Raw genomic sequence first — 13,578 nt, forward strand, 5'->3', positions numbered from 1 at the left:
TATATAGTCATCTAAGGAAAACAATGGCTAAATGCAGATGAATGGTGTTATTTGATACTATTTGGTAAAGACATTCTTCTAAAAAATGACAAGTTTGTTCAACAACAGTGCAATAAGGCCAAACAAGACTTTGGAAGCAAATTTTTCATGATGATGTGGTAGGATGAACAGAACAGGGAGCCCTTTCATCAAGCAAGGTCAGTGTTTAGCAAATTGGATTTGGCAAGAACCTGAGGATAAGAAAGGGGGGAAATCAACTTCTTCACATGCCCACCTCCTGCTGGACTTCACCTCAAGGTAATCCCACACTCACACACTCAACACATCCAAAATACAGAGTCTCCTCTTCCCCATCTGTTGTTACTCCTGTGTTCCCAAGCTCAGCTGAGACCAACTCCAGCTCCCACGCACCTCTCAAATCAAGCGCTACCTTTGCAACTCTCCTACATTAGCACCTGGCTAACTTGGAGTAACTGCCTCTATTCTTGCCTCTCACATCCATCCCCCAATCAAATCCCAGAAAAATTTCCCGCTTATAGCCCAAAAGCTTTCACATGCAACAACATGGATGAATCTCAGCAGTATTACACTAAGAGAAAGAAAGCAGACTTAAAAGTTTACATACTGTAGGGGTGCCTGGGTGCCTCAGTGGGTTAAAGCCTCTGCCTTCGGCTCGGGTCATGATCTCAGGGTCCTGGGCTCGAGCCCCGCATCAGGCTCTCTGCTCAGCGGGGAGCCTGCTTCCTCCTCTCTCTCTCTGCCTGCCCCTCTGCCTACTTGTGATCTCTCTCTCTGTCAATAAATAAATAAAAATCTTTTTAAAAATTTTTTTAAAAAGTTTACATACTGTATAATCCCATTGATGAGACATTCTGGAAAGGGCATTAACTCCACAGGGCCAGAAACCAGATCAGTGGTTGAGAGGGTGAGAGGAGCGCTTAGTTACTCAGAAGCACTGAGGATTTTAGGAGGTGATATCAATGTTCTTTGCCTTGACTCTGCTGCTGGTTACGGGCCTTATATCAAACACATCAAACTATACACTAAAACGGGTTCATTTTACTCTATATAAATCCTACCCTAATATAAAAAAAACTGGGGAAAACCCCAAGGACTCTTCCATTGCCTACAGGTTCCATGGCACTGTTTATCTGTCCCATCTTGCCTTCCACATTCCAGCAAAAATCAACTTTTTCAAATGTCCTGTACTCTCCCTACACAAGCTTCTCACCACTGGCTCACTCTTTAACACAGCTTTTCCCAATTAACTCCTAAGTCCTCCAGGCTGCCTCCCTGTCTCTCCCACCCCTCAAATTCCCAAGCTAATTAAGTTGGATGCCCTTCCCCTAGGCTCTCATAATGCCGGATATTTCCCGATCACTGCATTCAAAGAAATGTATTATATATATTATACACATACATTATGACATAATAATCTGGTCTTTCATCAAATAACTGAAGTGTGAAATGACCGTGCAAGTTGAAACCACACAAAGCAATCTCAATCATCAAATCTCAATCATTAGGAAAATTATTATTTTTTTGCAACCTCTAACATGTTTTGTCAGAGCATTAAAAACTATCAGCTATATATGCATAGGAAAATGGAAAAACAAACATTTATTTAGTATACTGTAATTTTAAGTATTCAAAGCTTTGAGAATTAAAAAGTTTCTTCTTTTATTTTATTTTTTTTAATATTTTTTATTTGTTTATTTGTCAGAGAGAGAGATCGAGATCACAAGTAGGCAGAGAGGCAGGGAGAGAGAGAGCGGGGAAGCAGGCTCCCTGCTGAGCAGAGAGCCCGATGCGGGGCTCGATCCCAGGACCCTGAGATCATGACCTGAGCCGAAGGCAGAGGCTTTAACCCACTGAGCCACCCAGGCGCCCCAAAAAGTTTCTTCTTTTATTAAAAAAAATCAAGTGTCATTCGTAATGCCATCCCTTCACTGTGTAATTTAAAATACCAAATGAGCATCTTTTGATCCCTTGGTGAAGGGGTACACTTCTATGTTTGAACTAGCATCCAACATTTGATCCTCTGTGTTTTAGTGTCTTGCAGTATTCCTCTGAGGAGTTCCTTTAACGTGAAGTTTTTGGCCAGCATCCTTTCCTCTGTTAGGTCTTCATCCTTTTAGTCACAGCTACCTTCCTAATTTGTCCCAATTACCCTTCGCTGAGCTCCTCTGGCTACATGTATGGAGTGTCTACAACAGTGGCAGTGCTGACATTTACATGGTCAGGTATTTTTTCCAGAAATCTCTTTGTAAGTATTATCAACTCTTCATTTCTTTGCTGCAACCTTGATCTTTGTCAGCCAATTCCCTTTTTGCATTACCCATTCTTATGAAATGTTATAATGAGACAAGAAGCAACACAGCTACATGCTTTGCTGTCTGTTCAGGACCAAATAACATGGTGTGCTAGTTTGACTATTATACAATTATTCACAGCTAACATTATAAATGAAATTTAAACTGTGTTTTTTGGAAACTGGTGTTACTTAATTAACTATAATAACTGAAAATTGTGCATATGGAAACTGTGCAAACTAAGAATTATTTGTATTTATAATAATTTTAGAATGAATCAACTGGCTCACCACTGAGACAAATTTAAGGAATTGGAATGTATGCCCTTCCCATCTATACCTTCTAGCTTATAGCATCACAAAATGAAGGCAACTTCCTAACAACTCAATTCACAGTCAAGTCTAACAAATTAGAGGAAATAGTCAGATTATAATCCAAACTCAGTTACAAGTAACAAAGTTATGAAGTGATGCTGTGCCTCTATGACTTCCCCTATAAAATACAGTTAAATAACAGTTCCTTCTTCACAGGGCCATTGTGAAGACTCTAAAGAAAAAACAGACTTTAAAACGCACTTTGAAAAATTCAACCAAATACCATCACATCAAGTGTACACTTAGTGTGCACCAAGCACTACCAAAAGATCTTTTCATTAAATTTTCTCATATAATTCTCAAAATAGCCCACAAGGTAAGTAGCATTATAGTCTCCATTTTATAGAAGAATACTAAAGCACTCTCTGAGAAGTCAAATAACTTGTCCAAGGGTATGCAAATAGTGAGCAGTAAAGCCTGTATTTGAGCTCAAAAATTATAACTCTATATAGATCAAGTTCTTCAGAACTTCTTCACTTTTTCACTGCTTTCTCAGACCACAGAAGGACATGGTTATCGAGAAAGATAAAACACTGAATCCTAGAAATTGAATAAATCCAATTCACTATGACTCAATATAGGATCCAGTTCTATTGGGACATTTTCTGGCAAAAGGAAAAAGATGCACAATGTCCAGAGATCCAAGGGGCTAAGCAGAACTATAAAAGGAGCAAAAAAACTAGGTGGGAGAATTCAAATATCTTCAATTATTTTATGCTAGTTAGTAGAAACAAAAATACCAAAAAAAAAAAAAGAACTAAGAAACAAAATTCATTTCACAAGAATAGTGAAGGAATTATATTTATCATGAGTGTATAAAAAATCAAGAGTGCCATAAAAACAAGATATGTAGAACCAACAAATTTCATTGACATTTTCAGTAACACTGACACTGAACGTTAATAACATTGTTTGTTAAGGTCTGATTTCACAAGGAATTCCATATGGAACAGAAACACTAGAGTCTAATAAGGATGTATGATATGAAAGCAACAGAATTAGTTAAAAACAATAAGTAGATTCCTCTCAAAATATAGTCCATTCAGAAGGACACATTTAGAACATTTGTATCTCCTTATGGGGTATTAAGTGAGAAAGAGTCTTAGTACAAAGCAGTCCTAATTATAATTCATCTTGGGAAATAAAGTGAGTTCTCTTTACTGAACAGTAAAATATACTGCAAGAGGGGGCTTAAATATAGCAACAGGACTGCCAACAAAGAGAGACAGCAAATAAAACTTATCGCCCAAAGGAATACCAACTAAAAACTGAATAACTACTCTAATAATACCCAATACTTCTTTTCTCCTCTTATCAATCCTAATAATCCAAAGCAGAAAAAAAGTTGCTAAGCAAAGACTATCCAATTTACAAAGAACAGAAACAAAATAAATTAATACAAACCAAATGTAAACATGTTTGTCCCATCACACCTTCACCAAGGTTCCGTCACTGGTGAAACGAGATGGTCAACAAGAAGACTTCACTGGCAGAGGTGCACCTGCTTTGGGAAGGGGCAGTTTAGTTTTCAATCCCACCAAAAAGGAGAATCTGTCTTTTACGTCCTGAAATAGAAAATACTTTAAATGATACATAGTGGGTTGTGTGACTTACAGATTTTACGAACTACTTCATAGGGATGCCTGGGTGGCTCAACTGGTTAAGCTGCTGCCTTCAGCTCAGGTCATGATTCCAGGGGCCTGGGATGGAAGCCTGCATCGGGCTCTTCGCTCAGTGGGGAGCCTGCTTCTCTCTCTGCCTCTGCCTGCTTGTGCACACTCTCTCTCTCTCTCTCTCTCTCTCTGACAAATAAATAAAATCTTAAAAAAAAAAAAAAAACTACCTCACAAATCTGAAAGGAAAATAATAGAAGGAGCATGATAAAGCATAGAAGCATTTTATTAGATAGAAATTGGGCTGGTCCCAGGTAACAGAAAATCCAGTTGATTTTAAACAACTAGTTGCCTCACAGAACAAACATGTAGTCAGGGTGTCAATGATACCAGCTCTGCCTTTCCTATCTCAGTGTCCATCCTCATGTTTGCTCACTGCCTTGGTAAGCAGCACAGCCAAATTCCAAGCCATCATTTGCTTTTCATTTCAGACAGGAGACTTTCACTACCCTCTCCCTGCAGACTTCCTCTTACAAATTACTGGCCAGAACTGAGTCACATGCCCACTCTTAGACCAACCATTGCCAAGATAAATAAAATCATCACGACTTAGACTTTTCTTATTTTAATCATGGGTTGTCTCTTATCATTGCTAAAATCAACGGCTTGCTTATTCCCATTCCCCACCCCAGACACTTGCAAAGAGAGAGGTGGGATGGTTCTCTGCGTAGACATCACTGTTGACCTCAATTGTTTTTAAAGATTCATATGACATCTGTAAAAGTGCAGTTTTATGTCAAGAAGTCAACAGTTAATGTTGATCTATTATGTCAATAGATCAACAGTTAACACCACTATCTAGATCTGATTCTGAGTTTACAGAACACTTGAACGTAAGACAACGGGGACACCAGAATGCAATGAACTATTTTTCTAGTTTGATGAGTAAGAGCCAGCAAAGCAGCTTTTAAAAAGTACAATTTCTCAGCTAACATGAATCAGAAAAAAACGTATCAGTTCTTTTCAATTTTACAATTCCCAATATGATCCAGTTGAGCAATCCTATCCAACCTCACCTCTCTACTCCGTCTCCACTTAGGGAATGAGGGGATGAGAAAACATACAGGGGCATAGTAGTGTCAATGGCTCCATTTTTTTTTTTTTTTAATTAGCTGTCTTTTCACCTAGACAATTTTTGCCTCTCTAGGAAAGCAGTGAAGGTCAAATTGTAAGAGATTATCTGATAAAAAAACACCCCCCATGCAAGATCTTCCTGTATTTGGATTTTCAATTACAGACTTACAATGAAGGAAAATTCAAATACCTTCAAAAACTCAGAATGCAATGGTCTTTGACGGCATAGGCCATTCCTTCTGCATCTTTACAGACAGCATTAATCTTAAAATTGGAATCATTAGACTGACCCTTACTCAAAGTATGACTACAAATTCATGAAACTTTTCTCATATTTTTTAAAGATTTTATTTATTTAGTTGAGAATAAGCGAGTGAGAGAGAGAGCGCGCACACAAGGTGGGGGGTAAGAGGCAAAGAGAACCAAGCTCCCTGCTAAGCAAAGAGCCAGACACAGGGTTCGATCTCGGGACCTTGGGATCATGATCTGAGCCAAAGGCAGACGCTCAACTGATTGAGCTATCTAGGCGCCCCTAAGATTTTATTTTTTAAGTAATCTCTACAACCAACATGAGGCTGGTCACAACCTTGAGATCAAGAGTTGAATGCTACACCTACTGAGCCAGCCAGGCACCCCCATTTTTTCCTAAAGTAGGCTCCACACCCAACAGGAAGCTTGAACTCAGGACCCGGAGATCAATATCACATGTTCTACTGACTGAGCCAGCCAGGCGCCTTGAAACGTTCCTCATTTTTAAACTACACTGTATTACATACTCCTCCTTGAACACATCTCATCTTTCCCTTTGTGCTTTTTTGGTTGTTCTTGCCACCTTAATACTTGCCTTGCCAATTAATGCTGTAATTTCTGTCATTAGAATTTTGTCAGATGAAATTCAGGGTCTGTCTCCCATGCCCCCTTTTCTTCCATGCCCAGGCAGGGTCCAAGGCTTTGAATCATTCCTCACAGGATTCACCCACTATCCAACTCTCAACCACTCTGAGTCTTTTAATAGATCCAAAAGAGATGCAAGCTCTACAAAAGTCCCCAAAAGTAATGAGACCAAAAGGTCAGCTGACTAGGGCTGAAAGGAGGACTACTGCCTAGATCTTCCCTCACTTATTTCTTTTTTTTTCCTATAAAACAGTGCAGGTAGAAAAGAATCAGCAAAGAAATTGACAAGGCTCAAGAGAAATGATGAGGAGGGCTCCACATCTGACTGGTTTCTTTTTATTCCTGAGATATAGGATCTGTACACATCCACATACCACAGAACAGACACAAAAGAATTCGGGCTTTTTTTTTTTTTTTAAACACACTCCAAAAGTCACTGCAATACCAGAAACATTTGGGAGACTGAGCCATGTGATGACAATTACAGGAATCCTGGAAGGGAAAAGAATGCTCAGGGAAGGCCAGACAGCCCTGTATTATAAACGCTACTTCAGCCCCAGAGTCCTCCCCACACCCTCCACATCACTGCCAGGGAGAGGAGGCTGGAGACTCTATTCCACAACACTGCCCAGACAGCACTCGATGAGAAGCATGCTCTCACACTGCTCCATGATTTTGGTTTGCTCAGTTTCCTTATCCTTTGAAGTAAGACACTTCCTGATGGTCAGGAGTTTGATTCCCAAGGATGTGAGACTTACAGTAGAAAGATGACTGAAAAGGCAAACCACTAAACATACTAATATGACACTGAAACTTTTTTCCAAGTTTCTTTATTCCCTAAATTAATCCTTGTGGAATTTGGGGTAGGGGGCTGGGAGGTTAAGAGTTGTAGTTGGGAGGAGAAAAAGAACAAATATTTACCAAGCACCTCTCAGAGCAAGCTGCTTTCAGAACTAAGAAACCTTGCAAAGGAGACAGCATCTGGGTTTAATGACAACTAAGGCTCAGAAAGGCAATGTGCCTCATCCCAAAGCTCTTAAGAAGGCAGCAGGCTGGAATCCCACACCAACCTGACTCCAGAGTCCACACTCTTTCTATGAGTCTACACTGCCCAAGACTGAATGCAAATACATCAGAGTCAGACCTGGTATAACACAAACAGGCATTCACCAATCACTCTTACCAAAGCACAACTGACTTTCTTTCTTTCTTCTTACATAATTCATATAAAGTATAAAAGTGAGTTACAGGTAATGCAAATAAAGTAAAAAAAAAATTTATAAAAAATTTTAAAGATAGCTATTAATCTCCCCAGAGAATAGGTAATGCTATTCTCATTTGGTACATTTCCATCTAGCATTTCATATATATATATACATATATATATGTATACACACACACACACACTTTTTTTTTTAAAGATTTTATTTGTTTATTTGACACAGAGAAAGAGATCACAAGTAGGCAGAGAGAGAGGGGGAAGCAGGCTCCCCGCTGAGCACAGAGCCCGATGCAGGGCTCGATCCCAGGACACTGGGATGATGACCTGAGCTGAAGGCAGAGGCTTTAACCCACTGAGCCACCCAGGCGCACCCCACACACAATCTTCTTATGTGCCACAGAATTGGGGTCATACTATCTACAGTTTGTCAGTTTGTGTCCACTTCTTTTCAACTAATATATTGGCGTATATTTCCATGTCACTAGAAATTCCTCAAAAGTCTGATCTTTTAAATAGTTTCATTAGATGGGATCTCGTGGCTCAGTCAGTTAAGCGCCTGCCTTGGGCTCAGGTCATGATCCTGGGGTCCCCCACATGGGCTCCCTGCTCAGCAGGGAGACTGCTTCTCCCTCTCTTTCTGCCATTCCCCCTGTTGTGCTCCCTTGCTCTCTATCAAATAAATAAAATCTTTAAAAAAATAGTAATTACATCAGAATATATTTCATAACTAAAGTCTTCCAAATGAAAGCTCTGTGCTGACAGATTAGGAAACTTAAATACTTGAAATATTACATATTCCATGTAGATATCTACAGAGACAAGGAAGTACAGGAGAGTGCAGAGCCATGAATCATGATTCCACAGAACCCCTGCTATTAAAAGGATATAGTTCAACAGAATCACATTTGATAAAGCTTCATAGGTTTGAAATATTACTAACCCATTAATATACGTAAAATGTACAGAATTCAAAATTAGGATTACAAATTATCAATTATTATCAATTACAATTATTATCAATTACAAATTATCAATTATCATTAGCAATTATCTTTTGCTAATGCCTTTCATGGGTCTATATGGAAGTGAAAGTGCCCAACATTGTGGAATTTTCTTTAGATAGAATCATGATAAATTGAGTACCTGTTTCCATTTATTAGCAAAAGCTTCTCCAACATGGCACACACCAAAGAACCGTCCATCTTACAAAGCCCAGCAGTGGTAGTAATGATAGTAATACTAAACAGGAAGAGGACAGTAAGTAAACAGGAAGAGGACCATGATGATCGCTTTCATTTTTTTTTCAACATTTTATTTATTTATTTGACAGAGAGAGATCACAACTAGGCAGAAAGGCAGGCAGAGAGAGAGGATGAAGCAGGCTCCCCACGGAGCAGAGAGCCCATTGCGGGGCTCTATCCCAGGACCCTGGGATCATGACCTGAGCCAAAGGCAGAGGCTTTAACCCACTGAGCCATCCAGCTGCCCGACAGCTTTCATTTTTTTAAGTCTTATTCCATGTCACTCACTGTTCCTAACTCTTAATATAGATTTTCTTGGATTTAATTCTTTCTAAATTCCATAAGGTAGCTACTTTTCTTATTCCCATAAAGTAACAAGCAACTTGAACCCAGAAAACTTGAATTCAAATCCATTCTTGGCTCTAATAATTTGTAATAGTTATTTCTCTCTAGATATCCAATTCTCTACTGTATAATAGAAGGGCTGGGGCTGACAGCATTGTAGATTAAATGAGCTCTCATGTACTATGGATTTGACTATCACCTGAATATATATATGTGCCCCTTGGGGGCAAACACATATCACTAAATAATCATGTCACTAAATCTCATTATGGGCTCACCATCTTTCATAGCATAGCACACCAGGAAGTTATAAACAATCAACACATGTTAGCTTTAAAAGTGAAACCTCCTAGGGGCACCTAGGTGGTGCAGTAGGTTGTGTCTGACTCTTAGTCTCAGCTCAGGTCATGATCTCACAGTTGTGAGACTGTTCCCCGTGTTGGGCTCCTCCCTCAGTGCGGAGTCTGCTTCAGAATTTCTCTCACTCTCCCTCTGTCCCTCCTGCTCATGCTCACACGCTCACTCTCTTTCTCATATAAATCTTAAATAAAAGTAAAACCTCCTTGGCAACAAAAGCCCAAAATCTAAAGCTTCATAATTCTAGAAATTTGAACCCCATGATGAGCACAATCTGTCAATATCTGATATCCAGCTGAAAACTCTTGAGGGACAGACGTTTCCTCCCACTGTGAAAGCTGGCTGACCTAAACAAAAATACATATTTATCAGCAACTGTCCAGGATAACCAAAACAAAAGGTCTACCAGGGTGGGGCATGAAAATCTGTATCAAGTCCCAGGAAAGAAAGGAGAGCTATCCCATCAAAGAGAAGGCTGCCTCCAGAAGGAAAGTGTGGGATATCCATCAGAGCCCTGGGGAAAGGCGTCCAAATCCCGATTTTCATCTACTCTGCTTCCATATATTAAGCTAATGTTTTAGCTCTATGAAAGTAATTACCAGCTCTGCAACCCATCAATTCACCCTGAGCATTCCTACTGATTTTTTTCTTTGGTCTCCAGTACCCAAGAATCTCTTTCATTGATCTGGAATTATGAAGGAAAGATTGGTTGTTACTAATTTCTTTCCATTCTAAATTTCTGCCAAGTCATTAGGAAAAGAAAATGAATTATTTTTGAGTATTTTAATGGAACCTATGGGGGCTAGAGTAGGCATAGTCTCTGAAAAACATAAGATTAAAGCTATATATCTTTGACCTCCCCTCTTCTAAGCAGAATGGACAAATGCAATTTGGCTCTAGGCTGTGAACTCAGGGATGTGATCCAAATCACCTCCATTCAAAGTTAGGTAGTCTGCCAAGAATGGCTTAGTCAATAAATGAAACGTATATGGAGTTACAAAAAAATTTCATATATCCCCTAATGGCTTCTAATGGAAGGCATTATTACTATCCCCATTTTACAGATAAGGACAACAAAGTTCAGAGGTTAAAAGTACGAGCCCCAAGATCACACTTAAAAAGTAACAAAGCAATCTTCTGGGCTCAAACACCAATTTTCTATGCAATTTTTTCAAATAACTGTAGCATGTTATGGTCTAAAGAAGTTCCCCCAACTAGAAGTAACATTCGAAACTTTATGAATTGTAAGAGGAGCTTAAGTGCATTTACCCACAGGCAGGTATTCATTTTGCACTGTCCACTAAACTATAGAAACATGATAGAGAAAACGATGAAATTACCCCACGATTCCTCTCACTGCCTTGTGAATCCACTTCCACTGCACAAATACACTGAATGGGCATTACACATATAATGAACATATGTCCACAGAATACACACACACAGGAAGTAGTGGGTAAAGACCCATGTGGCAGTAATGACAGTGGTGAGCCCTTTCTGCCATTTAAGTCCTAAACACAACTGCTTCCTTTGGTCAACAGCAAACCCCATGAGAAGGTTGTCTGTGAATGTAGGTACTTCCAATCCAAACAGCAGGTAGCTATGGAAGCTATATAAACATCAACAGGGCTTTTTTTTTTTTTTTTAAGATTTTATTTATTTGACAGAGATAGATCACAAGTAGACAGAGAGGCAGGCAAAGAGAGATAGGGAAGCAGGCTCCCTGCTGAGCAGAGAGCCCCATGCATCGCGATCCCAGGACTCTAGGATCATGACCTGATTTGAAGGCAGAGGCTTAACGCACTGAGCCACCAAGGTACCCCAGGGCTTTGTTTTTTAATTGCCTAGAACCAAGGTTCCAGTTTCTGCAATAAATAGAACAGGCAATGTTTGACTCCTTAGGCATGTGAAAATCTGCTAAAATACACATATGCCTTTTCCTTTGTTCAGATTCTAAATGCAATATACTTTAGCTACAGAAAATCTTGAAAGCGTAGAAAAGCATGAACAAATTAGGGGTGCCTGAGTGGCACAATCAGTTAAGCACCTGACTCTTGGTTTTGGCTCAGGTTGTGATCTCAAGGTCATGAGACTGAGCCCTACAGGGGGCTCCATGTTCAGCCAGAGTCAGTTTGGATTCTCTCTTCCTGTCCCTCTCTGCTCCTCCTGCTCATACTTTCTCTGTCTCTCTAAAATAAGTAAATCTTAAAAAAAAAAAAAAAAACAGAAATTAGTCATAATCCCAGTACTCAGAGGCAACAACTGATGACATACTGGCCTATTTTCTTCCAATTTTTTTTTTTCCTGACTGCTAGACTATTAAAATATTTCCTTTTCTACAGAAAAAGAAACTAGTTTCTTCAGACAAGAACAGGAAAATGTAGCTTAGAAAAACTAAATTCCACTGCATTTATAAATAAATTGAAATTTCTTGAATAAAATGTTAATGATATAACTACAGGGAAAAAAAAACTTAAAAATCCTTTGGAAAAGCTCAGTAAGGTCACAATCTAATACCTCCCAGTACTACACCCACCAAAACAAAAGAAATAATAATCTATAATGAGCATAAATAGGTACTCATGTGAAAACTGGTTTTATTTTTTCCAATCTTTATTTTCTAAAATCCTTTTTTTTTTTTTTTTTGCACTGCAATTATTAACTGTATTAAGTAGGCTGGCATATTGAATATCTTAAGCTGAAGGAATCTGAGAAAATGGCACAATCAGGAAGGTTATGCTGACCTTCTCCTGGCCCTTCTTACTGGAAACAGGCCATAAAAGGCCATATGCAAGATGCCTTCCCTACACCAAGAGGAAAGGTGTATCCCTATCTCCAAAGAAAAAGGGATGCAGAGAAGAATTCTAACAGGCCTTGCTAAGTTTCCTCTGGTTTACTATAACTACCTCATATTCTTACCCTATCACCTTCCTCCACAACTGTATACTCTTCATCAAACCTAGCATAAAATACTCGGGTCTATTTCTTTGGGTCTTCATTTCTTACAAAAGTCTCCATGACACATAAAACTTACATTAAATAAATTTGTATACTTTTCTCCTGTTAAGCTTTTTTAGTTTAATAAATTTGTATGCTTTTCTCCTGTTAAGCTTTTTTAGTTTAATTTTCAGACCCAGTCAAGGACCCTAAGAAGGTCCAGGAAAACTTATTCCTCCTATATAATCTTATCAGTAAGAAAAGGAACTTCAGCTCACCTAAAGAAGAAACTACATAGAGAGGGGTATAAAGTCCTGTTTCCTTCTCAAAATTCTACTTCTGGAGGATGCAAAGGAAATATCATCTAAATATGATTTATAAGCCTTTTCTGCACATGCATATAACCATATATAACATGTATACAATTGTGTCCTCTAATATGAAACAAATAGCTTAAAAGTAAGGCAATTCATGCCTAACAAAGTCCAAAGCAATCTGCTTTTCACATCCAGAAATGGAGACTCAAATGGAACCTGTGACCTTGGTAAAGCTAAGAACAGCCACTGGAACATAAATCTATTTTGTAGCAATTTCATTGATCATGTATTTCTAAGGTACTTATTTAAAAAGGGATCACACAGAACCAGTACTTTTGTACTAGTTACTACTAGGTAAACACAAATCTTAAATAATCTTCAGTGCAACAGACCTGGAATTTTATTCCCCACAGCGTAGTGATTTTAAATGCCCTGTGACCCTCTTAAGCACTGCCAACATCAACATCTGGTACCTGGCACAAAGAAAATAGATTCTAAGAGGGTTTAAAAAAAAAAAAAACTTTCATTTTCATCATGTGCTTCAAACATGTTTCTAAGGTAATTCTCTTTCCCCTCCTTCTGATACACAAAAAACGAAACTATCCTATCAGGCACCTGTATCATGTTTTTGGGAGACGGGAAAAATAATTGCCAACAATTCAGTCTTAGCTAATGTTCTCTTATCCTTCCCCGGAAGAAGAGATTACATTCAATATAATAGAGGTCTGAGAACTGACTAGATGAAAGAAGCCAAAAAATGATTGTAATTATCTCCCCACAAACCTATACACTTGCAAAAACAACTTCAAAATTCAAAGCATAACTCCTACAA

At 38.8% G+C, this 13,578-nt stretch overlaps 1 protein-coding gene across 8 annotated transcripts in view; it reads right to left on the reverse strand.

Annotated features, from left to right (window-relative positions):
* BNC2 (basonuclin 2) overlaps positions 1-13,578 on the reverse strand; it is a 435,894-nt gene that overhangs the window by 353,314 nt on the left and 69,002 nt on the right. For 2 of the 8 annotated variants that reach the window (XM_013063089.2, XM_004765709.3), the window contains exon 1: positions 4,091-4,379. The exons of 1 other annotated variant lie outside the window; for it this stretch is intronic. In XM_013063089.2, the coding sequence (XP_012918543.1) occupies positions 4,091-4,114 (24 nt within the window). In that variant the 5' untranslated portion in view covers positions 4,115-4,379. Of the gene's footprint in view, positions 1-4,090; positions 4,381-13,578 lie in introns of those variants that run through there. 5 more of the 8 variants (XM_004765711.3, XM_013063088.2, XM_045079652.1 and 2 more) reach the window with 3 other exon arrangements.

The sequence above is a fragment of the Mustela putorius genome, unplaced genomic scaffold (genome assembly GCF_011764305.1).
Source record: "Mustela putorius furo isolate JIRA1106 unplaced genomic scaffold, ASM1176430v1.1 tig00000421_pilon_pilon_pilon, whole genome shotgun sequence".
Lineage (NCBI taxonomy): Eukaryota > Metazoa > Chordata > Mammalia > Carnivora > Mustelidae > Mustela > Mustela putorius.